Source organism: Pristis pectinata, chromosome 10, assembly GCF_009764475.1.
Source record: "Pristis pectinata isolate sPriPec2 chromosome 10, sPriPec2.1.pri, whole genome shotgun sequence".
In the NCBI taxonomy this organism is placed as follows: Eukaryota; Metazoa; Chordata; class Chondrichthyes; order Rhinopristiformes; family Pristidae; genus Pristis; species Pristis pectinata.
Window position 1 is genome coordinate 29,511,528 of NC_067414.1, and position 20,525 is coordinate 29,532,052.

General features: G+C 39.2%; 1 protein-coding gene across 1 annotated transcript in view; it reads right to left on the reverse strand.

The window, feature by feature from the left end:
- mdn1 (midasin AAA ATPase 1) overlaps positions 1-20,525 on the reverse strand; it is a 148,734-nt gene that overhangs the window by 121,314 nt on the left and 6,895 nt on the right. Inside the window, 13 exon segments of the mRNA XM_052024495.1 lie at positions 67-276; positions 1,240-1,302; positions 4,942-4,978; positions 4,980-5,006; positions 5,008-5,092; positions 8,745-8,857; positions 10,307-10,402; positions 11,100-11,181; positions 12,920-13,116; positions 16,592-16,706; positions 17,357-17,460; positions 19,122-19,253; positions 19,856-20,065. Coding sequence (XP_051880455.1) covers positions 67-276; positions 1,240-1,302; positions 4,942-4,978; positions 4,980-5,006; positions 5,008-5,092; positions 8,745-8,857; positions 10,307-10,402; positions 11,100-11,181; positions 12,920-13,116; positions 16,592-16,706; positions 17,357-17,460; positions 19,122-19,253; positions 19,856-20,065 — 1,471 coding nt within the window.

Genomic DNA, 20,525 nt, shown 5'->3' on the forward strand with positions numbered 1-20,525 from the left:
GTATGCCAAATCGGTTCCTTCACTGCAACACTTTCAATGCAAAAATGCTATGCTTTCATCTCTCACCATTTTCTTTGGATTTCAGCTCCTTACTGACAGCCGTTTTGTAAACATGTAGCATCAGTTGGAGTAAATCTTGCCAGCGTTGTGTTTGCAGCACATTTGAATATGACCCAAGAAAGTGGCAATTCTGCTTCCTGGAGTACGTCTGAACGAAAAGCTCTTCGAAGGCTTCACGCAAAGGCAACATAATAAGTTTACGGTCCATTGGCTTGTTATCTGAAATAAGAACAAATCCCAGACAGAATGTAAATACAACAACTTGAAAACCATCACTTAACTCATAGTATTTAATGCAGCTTGCTACTATAATTACACAATGTCCTTCCTTTTCGTATCATACGTTCTTGGGATAGCTAGAACTGAGCAACACCAAGGAGAACCTGGAGTTTGACAAAGCTACAATCCCAAATCCAGATGATTCCTGGGATCAGTTAGAGAAGTGGCAGGGCATGGCCATTGTTATGACGGCAGTGTGCCAGAGGGCCTTGGGTCTGGCAGCATGCTTTTGTAACTCAACTAGTGCTCTCAAAAATTGACTATTTTATAATCAATTCTGAAATGCACCTCTCTCTTCTCATAACAAAGAATAAACATTTTATATCACTTGCAGCGAAACAAAGAATCAGTTATACAGCATGGAACCAGGCTATTCAGCCCAACTTGTCCACGCCGATTAAGGTGCCTTCCTGAGCTAGTCCCATTTACCTGCGTTTGGCCAACAACCCTCTAGACCTTTCCTATCCATGTACCTCTCCAAATGCACCCACCTCTACCACTTCCTTATTCCATATACCCTAAGTGAAAAACTTGACCCTCAGGTCCCCTTTAAATCTTTCCCCTCTCACCTTACACCCACGCCCTCTAGTTTTAGACTCCTCTATGCTGGGAAAAAGACTGCAACAATCCACCATATCTATGCCCCTCATGAATTTATAAACCTCTAAAAGGTGACTCCTCAGCCTCCTTCACTCAGATATGATGGAAAAATTTCATGAGGCTGTTGGTGACAAAACCACCAATTAGAAGTACAAAATCCAATACAAGAGTTATATATTAGTCATTTCTAATTTGATTTGCCACCACAAGGAGAGGACTGGTAATAACCATGCCAAACAGTTAATAATTCAGTTACTTACTTACCCTCAATCCTTAGAACATCCCCCAAATACAACACTTACCCTCCAAGCAAATCTGCTGTGTCACTCTGTTGGTTCATGTTTACAACCCTCAGTTTGTGGCCTGAAACAATAAATACAGAATACTTGGCAAAGACACTATTCCAAGAAGCTCCATCATTAAACACCAAACAATGTTTAAATTTATTTGCCAAAATGCTGACATGTTGAACTTTGCATAGTTCATTCCCCAGAAATATATGCCAACACAGAATTTGCTACAAAATTAATATTGTAAACTTAGGGCATCATGAATAATGGAACAAGTAGTTTTTGACATTATCCATGAATGGATATTTAATGCGAGAGAACAAGAGACATTCATTCACTGTTTTTTTTTGGGTAGGGGCCAGGAGCTCTATTTTCAATCTCACTAAAGTGATTAAGGACAGGAAAATAAGTAATAAAAAGGTGATAGTTGCAAACTGAATCATAGGGTTTCATTTGAAACTGCCACACTAAATCCAAGAAATAGATAATAAGCATTGGAAAAGCAGGTTTGCATTTCAAAAAAAACAAATGGCCTACAAAAATAACAATCAGTATTCATAGTCATTTCCAAAGAGCAATAACCTTCAGCTTCTGCTATAAACTGTTCTGGATGGGAAGATATTATATTTGGTAGTCTCCTCTCATAAATAGACAGCACACTGCAGCATCTCAATAATCTAACCAAAGAATAGTTACAACCACCCAATAACAGAATTTTGAACTGCACAAGTTCAGCATTCCCCATTTCAACATCCTCCCCTCTCTACTGTCATAGAGTAATACAGCACGGATACAGGCCCTTCAGCCCAACAAATCCATGCCAACCACAAATGCCCAACCAGCTAGTCCCAATTTCCTTGCAATCAGCCATATCCCTTTAAGTCCCACACCTCCATGTACCTATTCAAGTGCTTCTTAAATGATACTATTGTACCTGCTTCAACCACTTCTGGCAGCTCGTTCCATATACTCACTACCTTCTGCGTGAAGTTGCCCCCTCACCCCAAATCTATGTCTCCTAGTTTTGGACTCCCCTACCCTAGGGAAAAACACTTACCATCCACTTTACCTATCTCTTTCTATGATTTTAAACATTTCTACAAGGTTGCCCCTCATTCTCCTACATTACAAGGAATAAAGACGTAGCCTGGCTAATCTCTCCCTATAGCTCAGGCCCTCTAGTCCTGGCAACATCCTCCTGAATTTTTTTCTGCACTTTTTCCAGTTTAACCACATCTTTCCCATACAGGGTAAACCAAAACTGGTGCACAGCACTCCATGTGCAGCCTCACCAACAACTTGTACAAATGCAACATGTCCCAAGTCCTGTACTCAAGTGCCTTGACTGACGAAGGCCAAGCATGTTAAATTCTGTTGCATCACCCTGTCTACCCCGTGACATTGCTTTCGACAAACTATACACTTGTACTACTAGGTCCCTCTGTTCCATGACACTCCCTAGTGCCCTACCATTCACAGTACAAGTCCTACTCTGGTTTGACTTTCCAAAATGTATCACCTCACACTTATCTGTATTGAAATCCATTTGCCACTCCTCCGCCACTTTCCCTAACTAATCAAGATCCCCCTGTAATCTACGATAACCTTCTTCACCATCAACACCACCTCCTAATTTCAGTTCATCCATAAATTTATTGATCAAGCCTTGTGCATTTGCATCCAAATCATTTATATAATGAAGGAATAACAAGGGTCCCAATACTGACCCTTGTAGCACACCACTAGTCACCTGCCTTCATTCAAGAAACAACCTTCAACCACCACCCTCTGCTTCCTACCTCCGAGCCAATTTTGAATCCACCTCATTAGCTCTCCCTGGATTCCATGGGACCTAACCATCCAGACCAGCATACCATGTGGGATCATGTCAAAGGGCTTGCTAAAGCCCAAATAGACAAAATCCACTGCCCTAACCTCATCTACATTTTTTGGTTACCTCTTCAAAAAACTCCAAAAAGGTTTGTCAAGCATGACTTTCCAAGTACAAAGCCGTGCTGACTCCTCCTAATCAGACTGTCTGTCCAAATGCTGGTAGATCCTGTCCCTCAGAATTCCCCCGCCACTGATGTCATGCTGACTAGCTTGTAGTTCCCTAGCTTGTCCTTGATCCCCTTCTTAAACAGAAGAACATTAGCCACCTTCCAGGCTTCGGGAACTTCACCAGCTGCTAACAATGAAGCAAGCATCTCTGCAAGGGCCTTCGCAATTTCTTCTCTATAGCCTCCCATAGAGTCCAAGGATGCACTCGGTCAGGCCCTGGGGATTTATCCATGTTAATATGCTGCAAGGCTGCAAATACCTCCTCCCTGGTAATAAGAATGTCCTGCAAAACATCACTTGTTCCCCTCTTCTCCTGAGCAACCATGCTCTTCTCCTCCATAAACACAGAGGAGAATTATTCATTAAAAATCCCAACCATCTTCTGCAGATCGAGACATAAGCAGCCCTGCTGATCTCTAAGGGAACCTACTCTCTCCCTAACCATCCTTTTACTCTTTATGCAGGTATAGAACCTCTTGGGATTTCCATTAACCCCACCTGCCAGATCCATCTCATACCCTCTTTGCCCTCCTGATTAAGTGTATTCTTGATCTTTTTAGTTATCAAGGGGTTCACTTGTCCCTGACCCCCTAAACCCAATGTATACTTCCTTCTTTTTATTGACCAAAGCCTCAATCTCTCATCAGCCAAGGTTCCCTAAACTTGCCAGGTTTAGCTTTCACCCTAACAGGAACATGCTGCTCCTGGACTCTTGATACCACACTCTTAAAAGCCTTCCACTTGCTATTCATTCCTTTCCCTTCAAACAGGCTTACCCAATTGACCTCTGCTAGATCATGCCTCATTCCCCCAAAAATCAGCCCTGCTCCAGTTTAAGACTCTAACCCACAGACTTGTCCAATCCTTTTCCATCACTCTTAAAGCTAATAGAATTATGGTCACTCGAGCCAAAGTGCTCCCTGACTGCCACTTCACTTACTTGCCTTGCATCATTCCCTTAGAGAAGGTCCGGTGTTGCACCCTCCCAAGTAGGGCCCTCTCTATATATTGACTCAGGAAACTTTCCTGAACACATTTCACAAATTCCACCCCATCCAGGCCCCTAACACTCTGGGTAGTCCAGTCAGTCACTAGGGTGACCCTCCCTTCTAGTTTTTTAAGTTCTACCCAGATGGCCTCACTGGACAATCCCTCAAGAATGTCATCTCCGATTACTGCTGTTATGTCCTCCCTTATCAAAAAGGCAACACCCCCTCCTTGTTTACCTGTACCCTCCGTTACACCTGAAGCATCAACGCTTACTACAGAATAACTCCAGTTTTACCTTCTACCAGTCACCTAATGTTGGCCCTAATATCTACCAGTCACCTAATATCATAGTCATAGGATTACTCATAAAATGGAGCATCAAGACACCAACAATCTCACTTCCCCCATGTCCACGCAAGTGTACTTTGGGAATGTGAAATTTTGCAAATTTCCTTCAATAGCCCAGGACACAAAAAGCCAAGTGTAGAATCTTTAATGCCAACCTTGCTGATAAAGCACAAACTGGAACTCAAACAATTCATGAGCCTTCCAGTGAGTACCTATTACTACAGGGGCTTGACTTCCCAATATATTGGCAGAAAAAAAAATTAAACTTCATTCCTCATGGCAAGAAGTGGATTTAACAAGCTGTTCAACCTACCAGTAATTTTAGCAAGGTACTGGACAGTAGACGTTTTTACCAGTACCCGTCTCACCAACCAATAAAAACAGGCTCCTCTTTGCCAAGACAAACAGCCAGCTGTTCCAAGAGGAGAAGATGAGGGTCTTGTAGCTGAAAGGTCTGGGTTTCCCTTAAAACGCAGCACAAAAATCTCAGTCATGCAAATATAGAATAAAGCCAACTGATTAAAAATACTCTTAGCAATACATCAAGCAACCAGGTTGTTATCAATCTGTAATTTTAAGGCTTTAATATCAAATGGAAAAAAAAGTACACCAAATATTTGAGAATTTATACACATGAAAAAAAGGGAATGGTCATTCAACAAGGTTAAACTATTCAGTATGGTCATCTAAAACAATAATAGAAAATACTGGAAATACGCAGGTCAGGTTACATCTGTGGGAAGTGAGAGTTACTATTTCAGGTTGAAGACCCTTTATCAGAATGGTCATAACTGATGTGATTTAAAACAGATTGTTCACAAGTTCACAGAACTGATAATCAGAGCAATGAAAAAAAAAACAAAATGGCAAGGCAGTTAATTAGTATTTCAAAGACACCATGTAGAAAAAAAAACTGTTGCTACTGCACTGAAACAGATCTGACAAAACCTTAATGGTTTTCTACTTCGTAACTGCTCCTTGGCCTTGTAATTCTCTGGTAGACTTACAGGATATTATAGAAATAAGTGTTGGTGGAGGGAAGAATGATCACTAATAAAATGCTGAAAATACAAAAGTCAGGCAGTATTTTTGAGGGGGGGGAAAAGCATTAATGTTTCAGGTCAATGACTCTTTGGAACCAATTAACCTTCTCTCTCCTGATCAGAGTTGTAGCACTTTGTCTTACTTTAGATTTCCAACATTGCTTTGCATTCAAAATATCCAGAAATCAGGAGCAGCTTTTTTTTCCAGAAAGGATGCTATAGGACCTTATAACATCAATCTAAACAGGCAAATTATCTAATTTTCAGAAAGTATAGAGCAATTTATAATCTATTTAGTGACCAAATTGTTTAATTGCAGCAGGACAGTTGGAATTACTTTAACTGATATTGACCACAACTGAGTAACTTTATTGTAGTGCAATGTTCAAAGGTGCTTCACAAGAGCAAACATCAAACAAGTTCTATAACAGACAGGTTTTAAAGAAAAGGTCATAAAGATGGACACCAGAAGTTCTGAGGAAGGGAACAGCAAAACTCAACATCATGAATGCTAAAAAAGAAAAATGTCATCAATAGTGAAATAAAAAAAAAGGAATACAAAAAATGGTTGAATTAGAGATGATCTTGAAGACTGACCGAAGAGATTACAGAAGTGGGGAGGCGGCAAGGAATTTTAAAATAAAGAGACGTTTGATGTCAATGATAGAACAGGAACCAATGATGGTCAGTGAGCAGGAAGTTATTGGTTATATGGGATGTGGTCCAAGTAAGTATTTGGACAAAGCAGGCATTATGTGAAAGTAAATAATGTTTGACTAATTTATTGGAGCTTTAATGAGGGAATTTGTGGAAATACTATACTATACTGGAAGCACTTGATAAGGTGCAGCATCAAAAGGTTATTGCAGAACATAATGGCTCGTGTTATAGGAAGTGATGTGGATGAAAGATCAGCTAGCTAAAAGGAAACACTAAGCATAAATTGGTCTCTCTTTGGTTGGCATGATGTAACAAATAGAGCACCACACAGATGGGTACTAGGTTCTCAGCTTTTACAACTTATATAAATAATATGGTTAAGGCACCAAGGTTATGGTTGCTGCATTTGCTGATGACACAAAACAAGACTGAATTATCAAGAGAAAAATAAAAGGCTACAAAATGAAAGATTGGTTTAGTGAATTGACAGAGCTGGTAAATGGAGAATAATTTCAGAAAATGGGAAATTGTATTTTTGCAGAGAAAAAAAGTACATTATTCAAAATGGCGAGAGATTGAAGATGCATATGGGTGACCAAGTTAGTAATTCATTGAAGACTAATGTGTAGTTACTGCAAGAATAAGAGGAACACCAAGAATGTTATCGTTTACTGCTTTGGAGATTGAGGTTGAGGAGGCTAGGCTTTTATCTTCTGGAATTTGGAAGAGCGAGGACTTGATTGGAATACAAGTTCCCCAAGGGTTGTTAAACTTTCACACAGTGTGATGTAAGCACAGTCCTTGAATATTTAAGGCATAAGTATGACAACTCTTGATAAGCAACAGGGGTGAAAGGTTACTGCAGGTAGACAGGAATGTTGAGTTGAGGTTATAACCAAATCAGCTGTGATTTATTAAATGGTGGAGAAAGTTCAAGTCATCTATGGCTGCTCTGAATTCATACATTTGTATTGAGTGCACGGCACATTAACCAAGAGAGCACTGAAGCTTTCAATCTATAAATGGCATGAACAAGGGTTTCAGCAGAAGCTGAGTTAGGTTATGCATGAACGATGCCAGAGGTAGAAACAAGTCTGTGATGGAGAATGGTTTAAAAACTTCAGTGTCCAATAGGAAAAGGTTTAAAAAATACAAATGGCCAGGGAGAGGAATGAGCTTGTAGCAGGTAGTAAAGACAATGAACGTCTTCCCAGTCTTCATTATAAATTCTTCCTAGAAGTCCAACAAAGCACGACCTCAAAGTAAAATTTTGCAATGCAAGAAGTGCAGCCTATTCTCTGCTGCCAAGTAGTCATCCTTTGGTCCCATTAATTTCTACTCTTCTGCTGCAGCCTTCTTTTCAGAAGCTATAGCCTAGAAAATACTGTATTTCTTTAAGAACTGGCCCCTCATATCATGAAACAGTCAAACACATCCAGCAAGGACATGGTGATCAAGTTCTCTTTTTAAAGCAGCAAATGCTCAGTTTTCCTCCCACATCCCAAAAGGTGCTGGTAGGATAATTAGTTTCTCTAAAATTATCCTATAGTGTAGGTGAGTAGGCAAAGAACCAAAAAGGATTTGGTGGGCAGACAAAAGAGAACAAGTTGCAGAGACACATGGGAAAGGGGAGATGGAGAGTGATGGGATGACTGATGGGGCACAATGGAATGAATGGTCCTCTCTCTGCCCTAACGAGTAAACAAAGTATAGTGATATCTACTTCCCAGTATTTGTTAGATATCTTTATAGTCAAAACACAAGGAAATGCATCTTTTGTGTAGAGTGTTCTGGGGGCAACCCGCAAGTGTCGCCACGCATCCGGCGCTAACGCAGCATGCCCACGACTTCCTAACCTGTACGTCTTTGGAATGTGGGAGGACACTGGAGCACCCGGAGGAAACCCACACAGACACTGGGAGAACATACAAACTCCTTACAGACAGAATTGAACCCAGGTTGCTGTCACTGTAATAGTGTTACGCTAACCGTTACACTACTGTGCCTTATTCCTCCGATTCCCAATTACCCAAAAAAGTTCCTCACTTTAAAAAACAAATCATAGCATTTACTGAAATTAGTAAAATGAGCAAGTTATCAAGCAGCCAAACTTAAATTTTAATAATTACATTTTAACCCTGCTGGAATCTAGAAGGCAATTGCTAGAATATCAGTACAATAAAATAAAGAAGTTGAAGAGGTTGCTGCAAAACAATGATAAAAACAGAAAATGCTGGGAACACCCTGCAGGTCAGGCAGCATCTGTGGAAAGAGACAAGAGGTAACATTTCTGTCTGAAGACCCTTCGTCAGAACTGGTTCAACCCAGACTTTTATTCACTGGAGTTGCATTTGGTTTACTATCACTTCTGCTGTAATGGCCAAAAGGAATATTTAAGTTTTTCAACACTTACAACTGCAACTGGATGATATCACTTCTTCTTCGAGGAAGAACTGCCCGCCCTACAGTTACTGCAGCCTCATTCAACTCAATGTCAGGTTTATACAACTGACAGAAGTATTCTGCCTGCAAACAAATAAAATTAAATTATTACAAAGACAATAGGTTTAAATGCTGCACTTCAGTAATGACCAAGTACAAAGAGAGAGGATACCAAATCTCTTCGATTTTGTTTTAAAAACATTAAAATGATAATCAACTTGGCAAAAACATGGTTTAGTTAAGATACAACTCTACATGTATTTGAGACAAACTGAATGGGCAGTAATTGCCAGTTTATATTAGCCCAAACTTCCCTCTCAGTTCCAGGGCAGGATTACAAACCTCATAACTGGTATCACAACCACTCAAGAAATTGCTGCCGTATTCGGTAACAGCTGGCCAATTATTTACCTCATTAGCTCGATCAAAAATAATCCTTGGGTACATCCAAACCAATCAAATGCTCAAAAGGTGCCAACTGACACCAATCTCCTGCACAGTAGTGCAGTGGTTAGTGTAACGCTCTTCAAGTGCCAGCAACCCTGGTTCAATTCCCGCTGCTGTCTATAAGTTTGTACATTCTCCCCGTGTCTGCGTAGGTTTCCTCCCACATTCCAAAGACGTACGGGTTAGGAGCTGTGGGCATGCTATGTTGGCGCCGGTACAGTGGCGACACTTGTGAGCTGCCCCCCCCAGCACATTCACAGTAACGCAAAAAGATGCATATCACTGTTTCAATGTACATGTGACTAATAAATATCTATCCATTCCTAAAAGATATCCTTACATCCTTATAGCACTGTGGCACAGCAGGTAGTGCTGCTGCCTCAACTGCAGCAACCTGGTCTCCTGTGCCATGTGTGGAGTTTGTCCGTTATCCTTGACCATGCAGGCTTCCCAGGAGTAGTCCAGTTCCCTCCCACATCTCAAAGACCAGCTGGCAGGTCAACTGGCTGTTATAAATTACCGAGTGTAGGTGTGTGATAAACTTGAACTTATGTACAATGAGAACTGCACAAGTGCCACAATAAATAATCAGTTATAACTACTCCAGCAGGCACTAAACATTTAACCTAAAAATCCGTATTTTATTAAAAATACCAGTTACAGTAATAGCAAGATTCAAAGCAAGCTAGTATGAAATAGGGCCCAAAGCTCCATTTAGAAAATTGTTTCTCATGCAGAACTAAATGTCGTGTTTCAATTAATCAAAATGAAAAACCACTGAAGGAAGCCAAGGCAAAAGATATCATAATATAAACAAAGCTGAAAAGTTTACTGGCTGTTATCTTGACAAAGGAGCCACATTAACTTTACCAAATATGGCCCTATACACAGTAGCATTCCAGAGATCTCCATTTTACTAGCATTACTGGAACCAAAATCAACTCCTGAATCAGGAAGATGAATTTTATCAAAAAACTGATTACAACTTAATTATATACATGAGATAATATATTAATTAAGAGAGCACTACACACATTAATGTACTATGTGAAGGAATAGCAGGAAAGCCAAATAAGAAAATATTACCTTTTCTTTTGAAATATTTAGTTTGCTTCCAATGATCTCAGCCATTTTCTGCCTACTCTTCTGCTTAGATATCATGGCTGTGAAACAATCAAGTGCCTGTAAAATAAAAAGCAACTACCTGAGGACATTCTTCTAACAATTACTAAATACAAAATCAACCAGCCTGACATCTCCATTATCTGCTGATGGGATTACCACGTAATTGCCATTAAACTATCAACAAGTTTCGTATTGGTCACGACTAGCTCATGGACACATCCTCAGACCTAGCTTTCCAGGCTTGGTCTCGTCTTGGGAGGTTGGCTCCCATCTGATCACCAAATCCCCGAATCCCCAAGTGGTCAACTCGGGCCAGTAAGCCCCTGCCTGTACATTCACCAGCTCTCAAAAGTGAGTGTAATGACGAGCAGCATTACAAAATGCTGTCAAAATTGAAACTTGCAACTAAATTTGTTCCACAAGAATTCCCGCTCTGAACCTTCTGCTATGAAGGTGAAGTTAAAAAGGAAAACAAAAGCAAATACCATCAAAAACAAGAGACTGACAAAGACTAGAGAAAATGCAAAAAAAAATTCTACAAGCATGTTAACAGGCAAAGTGTTGCAAGATAGGTGGGGAACAAGAGACCAAAGAAATCAAGAACCAAACAAAATACAGGTCCAGTCATCACTTGGAGAAAAGTGGACATTTGTACATTCTTTCCAGAAGTTCAGTTTCTGGTTTAAAAAGGCAAATGTTTCTGACGAGTTCCTTTTTCACAAATTTGTATCCTGCAAATTCGCCTCCTCCTTACCTCCCGGAAAATGCAGAGGGCAGTAGAAGATGATGTCCCATCAAAATTAGGAATTATTCTCTCACACCATTTCAGTAAATCTCTAGATAAAATTTAAAAAAAGCAATTTCATGCAAATGGTAAAATTCATGGAAATAACATCACAACCATTAAACAATATTGTGCCAGACTCTTATACAAGGCATCCAGACAGGACAAAACAAAAATGAAGTGACATGAAGCTACAAGATACTGAAGGGAAGAATGCAGATATCAATACACAAGTTCATCACTTCAAATTATTTTCAAAGTAAATACAATAATCATTGAATTATAATGCAGTGATATGGTCAGTCTTTCTGTACCCAGTCATCAGGGCTCCAAGCTCTACCAATGACCAAACAATTTACTATCAGATCCAGTTTAAATACCTGCAGTTGGTATTACCATTCAGGTTATCAAAGATTCTGGCAACAGGGAACTTCAAAATGATCAAGACATTTTGCTCACCAGCCTACTCCAACGTTATTAATAAAATCAGTGAAATGAAGACAGACGAATAAAAAAATTAATTCAAAATGTATTGCCTGAGGAATGACGGGTGTACCTTACAATAAGGATTCGAATAACACCTTCCACTGAATAATTTGTAGAACGATTAAGAAAAAGCAAAAGGAACAGGAGTAACTACATAGTTCAAAAGATCCATCATAGTAACAATGGGGCAAACCACTTCCTCTCCTGCCACATCAAATCAAGGGTGCTACATTCCAATGCCACAAATCACCACTCAATTTCTTTTCTGCTGACCCAGAGGAGCCAAAAAGGGAAAAAGGATCTTTTTCAGTCCCTCAAGACAGATGGTGAAATGGTTAGTTAAGACTGACCTTAAGGTAATTTGTAGAAATTATTAATAAGGGTAAAGTCAGACATTAGCATGCACTGAAGACAAACTGACAGAAAAAGACCAAAACTCTTTAGTTAAACCAGGCACCATCATATCTGTAGAATAATTAAACTCTAAATGCCTACCTAAAAGAATACTTCCACATCACTGACTGATAAGCATACATTTTAGGAAAATAAAAACAGCACTTACTTTCTTGTCCAAGAGCAATTCCTTATCAAAAAGTACTTTATAGTTTAGGAAAAAAAACTCCAGGGCAATACCTTTGAAGTATTGATCGGGTAGATAGTCAGAAGCTTTTCCCCAGGGCTGAAATGGTGGCCGCAAGAGGACATAGGTTTAAGGTGCTGGGGAGTAGGTATAGGGGAGATGTCAGGGGTAAGTTTTTTTTTAAACTCAGAGTGGTGAGTGCATGGAATGGCTACCAGCAATGGCGGTGGAGGCGGATACAATAGGGTCTTTTAAGAGACTGTTGGATAGGTACATGGAGCTGAGTAAAATAGAGGGCTAAGGGTAAGCCTAGTCATTTCTAGGGTAGGGACATGTTCGGCACAGCTTTGTAGGCCAAAGGGCCTGAATTGTGCTGTAGTTTTTCTATGTTCTAATTCAAATTCATGGGCTATGATCATATTAATATACAATAGTCACTCATGAGTTGGTTTTAAACAACATTCTTGAATCACCTGCCCAACAATTACAGTGAAATACACAGCCCAACACTGACAAGCTTTGATTTTATGTCAATTGAGCTAAACTTGAGTTTGACATTAGATATCCTTTTGCAAGTAGGAACAGTAAGCATAACCCTTTTAGAGGTGGAAATATTTAAAGTCTCAAAACAACGTTATATTCAGAATTTTGGCACATGGTAATGAAAATATGATCCTGAGGAAAGAGCACCAAGGTTATTCTGTTGTTTTAAATAGGTGCAAACCTTAAAGATAATCCTCTTCCCTCAAGGCACAAGTTTTTTTCTTCAGTTTTTGTTTCACAATCATCAAATTCCATATTTTCATGATCTCCAGCCAACACGATTTGCGATTCTTTATGTTTCTTGCCAGTTAGTTGGCAATATATGTCCAAAAGTCGGTCTATTACAATTTCTAGGCTTGAATACCGGTTTACCAACACCTACAAAACAAGAGAGTCAATATATTTAATGTTTCATTGCCTGATGTCAAGATGTGCAAATTTTAAACTTGGGAGTAAATTTTCAAAAATTCTCCATCATAATTAATAATATTCCTGTTACACTTAGTACTGCAAATAACTGCCAGTCTGTTGCTTTCAAACCTACAGCACAATTGCACTGAAGTTTAGGTATGGTAATAATCCTTGTTAACAGACGCCTTTTCCAATATAACTTAGCCAGAGATTATATATACTGTATTGTATCTACATATATAACCTTTGAAAACTACAGAGTAGGAATTAGAATATCATCCAGCAGAACAATTTCACATTACAACACTTAAGGAACTATTTATACTACATTCCACATCAGCTACAGCCAGTGCTCAAGCAATAGTCATACATTTGATAAAATGACACAGTAGACTTAAGTGGAACATACTAAATTCTAACAGGGACAAAGTGAGAGTACTTATCATTGTCTTGGGGTAAAAAGGCATTGTTCAAACCATTTGCATAGGCAGCATGCTAACAAATCACTAAGCTTGGGATTTGTCAGTTAAGCTAAGACGACTCCAACTCAAAAACACATTAACTGAAGGAGCACACATCAGTGTACTTAATACAATACAAAGGCCCAAATGAAGGAAAGTGAGAGTGTGCATTAAATGGAAAGATACAAGTTAGTGGCAACACGATCTAGCTGGTCAAAATGTTGTTTCCTGAAAGTGAGAGTGCAAAGTAATTAGGCAATAAAAGACACAAATCAATGTGCAGATGGAAATAGGAGGCCAGTGTAATTATTTTGCATGCAGTTTTAGGAAGCCCAATTATAATTGATATACAAATCAAGATAATGCAGCACCCTTTACAAAAATTGTGAACTACTGCAAGGAAGAGAAAGCCCAGAGCAAAACTGCCAATACGATACAAGCTGGATGATTCAGGAAGACAGTTTTCCTTTAGATGGGGAAATCAGTTGAGAGATCATCAATTCAAAAAGGTCACTAAAACAGGAAAAGCTTAGAAAAGTTGTCTATGCACAAAGAGCGAACAACTTCATCATGAGCAAGAACTTCATCTTAAACAAGGATAAACCAACAAAGCAGAGGAACAAAAGGAAGCAGAAAATGAGATTGGCAGCAACTTTACTTCTGGATTGGTCCAGCAAACAACTGACAGACACACCGAGGTGATTGTTTCCTGTACAGTTCATACAGATTAACAATATTTAAAAGGCATTTGGATGGGTACATGGATAGAAAAGATTGAGGGATATGGGCCAAACTCAGGCAAATGGGGCTACCTTAGATCAACATCTTGGTTGGCATGGACCAGCTGAACCGAAGGGCCTGTTTCCACACTGCTTGATGATTAGGAGCATTAGGCCACTCAGCCCTTCAAGCCTGCTGTTTGGCCCATTTAGCATCATGGCTGATCTGACTGCATCCTCAACTCCACATCCCTATCAACTCACAGTAACCTTTTAACCCCTTGCTCATCAGGTATTTACCCATCTTTGACAAAAATATTTGAAGATTCTGATTCCAACGTCCTTTGAGGAAGAGTTCCAAAGACTCAAGACCCTCAAAAAAATTGCACCGTATCTTTAATGGACAAGCCCTTATTTTTAAGCAGCGATTCCGAGATCCAGATTCTCTCACAAAAGAGGAGACATCTGCTCCACATCTACCCTCCCAATAGCCCCCTAGAATCAAGGCACTTCCCACATTCCAGCAGATACAATCCTGGCCTGTGCAATCTTTCCTGATGACAATCCATCCATTCCAGTTATTCATTGGAAAATCTAACTGCATCCAATATTAAAATAAAATCCTTTATTAAAAGACAAATATTGTACAAGGTATTCCTAAAGTCTCACCTCATGTCCTATATTACTGAAGTATAATCTCCCTACTCTTATTATGCAGTAATAAACATAATTAACTTTTCTAATTACTTTCTGTACCTATATACAAGCCTTTAACAAATCATGCACTTTAACACCTTGGCCCCTCTACATAATACCCACTCTCGCTTTCCTTCACATATCGGAAGCATGCTCTTTCTGTTAACTTGTGTTTTTCTTGAAGGGAGTCCTCTTAGTTAAACTGACAAACCTCAGCCTCAACAGTTTGTTATAATGCTGCCTATACAAATGGTTTGAACAATGCCTTTTAACCCCAGGCCATGATGGTTAGGATTCTCACTTTCTTCCTGTTAGAAGTTAGTACGTTTTGCTTAAGTCTCTTCACAACTTACTTTCCTTACCCATCTTCACCTCATCAGCAAGTTTATAAGACATGATAACCATAACTTTAGTTCATACACCCAAGTCAAATAAATTGTAAAAGGTTGAGACCCCAATACCAATCCCTGTGGCATACCACTCAAATAAAGGCCCATTTATATCCACACCAATGTTAACTTTTATTTTTCTGTCATAACCTTTGATGCAGTACATTATCAAATGCTACCCAAAAATCTAGATGTTGTATACCTACTAGTTCTCCTTTATTGACAGCACTGGCTCCTTCTAAGAACTCCAACAAAATTGGTCATATACAATTTACATTTCACAATACCTTGATGACCTTGCCAGAGTATCTTAAGTGCCCCCGCCCTCCATAATGTTGTTTAAAAAATAGCTTCTACCATTAAGGTAAACAGCCTGTCATTTCCCACTTCCCATCTCAATCCTTATTTGAAGGGAGGAGTTACATCTATTTTCCTCAACCTAAATGAAACTTTCCCCAAATCTAGGAGATTTTGGAAAATTAAAATGAGATCTTTATTAGTCACATGTACATCGAAACACACAGTGAAATGCATCTTTTGCGTAGAGTGTTCGGGGGGGGGAGGCGCAGCCCGCAAGTGTCACCACATTTCTGGCGCCAACATAGCATGCCTATAACTTCCTAACCCATACATCTTTGGAATGTGGGAGAAAACCAGAGCACCCAGAGGAAACCCATGCAGACACGGGGAGAACGTACAAACTCCTTACAGACAGTAGCCAGAATTGAACCCAGGTCGCCAGCGCTGTAAACCGCTACGCTACCATGCCTGCCCAATCAACACATCAACTATGTCACTGGTTACTTTAAAGATCCTAGGAAAAAGTCTCAGAACTTGGAGACTTGTCAGCCCAGATCTTCAAACATTTGCTCAGTACCACTGCCCTGCTGATTACAATGTCAGAAATCTGACAGGGACACAAGACATCCCATTTGTATAGCAGGATGCATCGTAGATACACCTGCAGAGTACCCAAGGATCCAATGGTATGGAGACAGTGGCACATTTAAAAAAAAATTGTATTTGACGTGACTTCTTTGACCACTTTGTGCAAACTACTTTAAAGATCTAATATCTGCTCCAGTTATACCAGAATGTTCCTTTTTGAACAAGACAAAAGCTGCCATGGAATCAAATCAGTAAACCAATGAAAATTAACAAAGTACAATAAACTCACCTCTTTAAGTTCTGCTCTGTTCATATTATCCAATTTGATTTTGGTCCATAGTTTGTCCAACAAAGTTGCATGACTGTTTTGTTGTCTATACCAACCCACATTGCTACTGAACAGCCTAAAAGGAGATCAAATGGAAGTCCAGCAATTTGTAGGTAAAAGGAAGACAAATAGTTCAAGTTTCAGCAATTTAATTTGCTCATATATCCTCATGAATAGTACATGATTTTAAATGAACATATCCAAAATCTTTATGAAATAGTTAAAATTCTGCAAAGATATATTAAGAGCATTCACTGCAAATGATTCAACATCTTCGCCCTACCCCAACTCTCAAAAGCCATAAAACACTCTCACCATACTTCTTCATATACCCAAACACTGAAAGAATGCATTTATCAAGTCACCTTTGAAAGTTCTAACTCAAGCCTTCCAAACATTAGTGAGGAAAATGTTAAAATAAATTTAGGGCAACAAAGGTGTTGCTACCTCAGAGTTCCAGCACCCAGTGTTCAATTCTGTCCTCAGGTGCAGAACATATGGTTAGCTGCCACTAATTACATGAGTTAACTTTCAACTTAGTGCCCAGAAATAAAACTGGTATTACAGGCCAGCTAACCAATTTTCATTTTATGGAACATTGAGCTACAATAAAAACACAACAAACTGGAAGTTTTGTTCATTTTAACTGATAGTCATAATCTATTTTGTTGCAATAGAAAGATGATCAAGCTTAAAATACAAATTATACTAGTTTTGATGCCTGACCTTCTTGTTGCAAAAAATTGGAAACCAGGTGCTGCTTTTATACAATCACCATGCCCAGGAATTAAGAGCTCTCCTGTCTCCAGCAAGGGAATCAGCACAGAAATCTGCAGTATAGAAGGAATTGAATGTCGTCAGTAATATACCCAGAGATGAACAGCTAAATAAGTAGACTGATAAATATGTACATAATTTCAATCAACTTTTTCCACATCTATTAATAATGTTTTTATTGATAAACTTGCAGAGTGAAAGTTACAACCATTAGTTGCATCTGTTGGTAAGCTTGAAGGATTGCAGTGACTAAGATCCATAATGCACGTGGCTGTCTTGTTCCTACTTATAAAATGCAAAGCTGTGCACAAGGATAAAAAAAATGGAAAACAAAAACTTTCATGTATATATGCAATATCTTGTACAAGACATCTAAAGCATCTTAAACCATTGAATTTCGTTTTGTTTAGTCACCATCATAATGCAGGAAATACTACAATCAATACACTCAACCCCAAAACAGGTTGTACCCAGATATTTTAGTGATGTCAAATGAAGAATAAATACTGGCCAAGGAATCAGGGTAACTTTCCTTGTTTTCTTTGAAACTGCAATAAGAAACCTTTTATACCCAACTCAGAGAGCATATAGGACTTTAACATCTCTTCCAAAAGATTACAATTTTAATAGTGCAGTATTCACTCATTACTGCATTCTCAATTTAGGATATTTGAGTCTAGATTTTAAAAAAACAGCTCTATAAACTCTAAATGGAACATTATAAATACAAAATTGTTCAGTTTTATAATGACAGGACTCTTGTGGTACAGAAGTTAGCCACTTGGCTCACCTAGTCTATGTCAAGTCAGAGCAGAGCAATCCCATCAGACCCATTTCAGCCTCTTTCCCTAGGGCCCTGCAAATTCTCTCAAGTCCTTTTCAAAACAGAAATCTCTAATCCTATTTTAAGAAGCTCAATTGATTTTATGCTCAAAATGTTAATGTCACCCTAATCCTTGAACCACCTGCTCATGGGAATGGCTTCTATTTACCTGGACACACCTGGAATACTGTGCACAGTTTTGGTCCTTTTTTTTTGAAGAAAGGATATACTAGCATTGGAGGCAATCCAAAAAAACAAGACTAAGCTAGTTCCTGGGACGAGAAGGCTGTCCTACCATGATTATCTATATTAGGTTTATACTCTTTGGAGTTTAGAAGAATGAGCAGTGACCTTATTCAAACACAATATCCTGAAGGGATTTAATAGGGTCAAGTTCAAGACATTTTCACTAGTGGGAGAATCTTGAACAAGGGGATATAGTTACAAGATTAGAGAGCGGTCATTTAAAACTATTGTTCATAGCAACGTGCCACAGCAGGTGATCAAATCTCTGGAATTCTCTAACCGTGTAGGTTATGCAGCAAAGATCATTGGGGGTATGCAAACAGAAAGTAGATAATATTTGAAAGATCAGGGAATTGAGGGCCATGGGGAACTGGCTCAGAAGAGATAAGGCCTGAGGCAATCACCCATGATCGTATTGAATGGCAGAGCAGGCTTGAGACCCAAGGGGGTCAACAGCTGCTTTGATTTTCTTGTATTCTTATGATCTAAATTAGTCCTAATTTTGCACACCTCTGTCAAACCTCTTCTCAACCTTCTGCACAAAGGATAATAACCCTAGTTTATCTAACCTTGAAACTAAAATCCACTCATTTCTGGAACCAAAATGTCATCTTAACAGATGCATAATATTGAGGTAATACATACAACATCTAAAGGTGCATAGTCAATGTCTTCCAGGAGAAGCCAATATCCATTCATCACAGCTTGAGTCAGTGATCCAGGCTGCCAAACAAACTCCCCTGGAACATCTGCACAGCGATACATTCCTAGCAACATCTGGAACAGAAGTAAGTAACAGTTTGAAACAGAAGTGGTTCAATTAGTTACTAAAATAGGCAATGTTTTACATTCTCCAAGAACATTCATTAAATATACTTGGTGTGTTTTTAATTTTACAAGTAGGACATCCTCATTTTTATACACCTTCAAGGAGCCACTTTGGAATAATTGATATACCTTTGATACCCACAGGTCAAAGATATAAGAGGAAGCCAAGATTTGGCTTCCACAGCACAACTTCAAAAAAAAAGCCAAACAAGATAGTAAAACAAATTATCTGCAAATATCCTTGCTGTGCCAAGCTTGATTTGCACAGGGACAGTGAAGATGTGCAAGACAGACTTTTACTTAGGTCAAGTTTACAATTGTTAGCTAATAACCTAGTGATTGTTATAGTGTCTTTGGACTATACTGCAACACAAGATTCAACTCATGATTTACCTACAAAATGGGTTACCCTTCACAACCAAGTAGAAATTGGAAAGCTTAAAAAAAAATGGACAAATTGTGGACTTTCAGGGAGTCAGGCCAAGATCAACAAAAGCTGGAACAAAAATGAAAACCTCAATATTGACTCTGTACAAAAAACAAAATCATACCTTACTGTCAGTCTGATCCCCAAGTTGTACTTTTAAGAAGTCAGGAGCCTTCTGCCGACCTGTGACCGCTGCTAAATATTCTACTAAAGCAGTTTTACCACAGCCAATTGGTCCTTCCAGCAACACAGCATTCTGGGACAGCACTGCCATAGCCAAGTTCTGTAGATAACCGTAGGTTGAAGCCACCAACACAAGAGACTTATTGATGCACTGGAGAGGAGGGAGAAAAAAAAAGAAAGATTTTCCAAAATCAAAAGCAGGCCACGTCATTTAATGTAGTCTGTAAGAAGTTAAGCATAAAATGTCGGCACAACATTGTGGGCCAAAGGGCCTGTACTGTGCTGTAGTGTTCTATAAAAGGATTAGAACGACATCCTGATGCACCGAGGATTAATATTGCCACCTGCAGAAAACCAGGAGGTCAAAAAGCTGCATGAGGCCCAATATTGACAGGGTTAGAGGAGCAGATAGGGAAGCAGATCCTAGAAAGGTGCGAGAATAACAGAGTTGTTGTGATGGGGAATTTTAATTTCCCAAACATCGATTGGCATCTCCAGATAGTGAGGGGTTTAGATGGGGTGGAGTTTGTTAGGCATGTTCAGGAAGGTTTCTTGACACAGTATGTAGATAGACCTACAAGAGGAGAGGCTGTGCTTGATTTGATATTGGG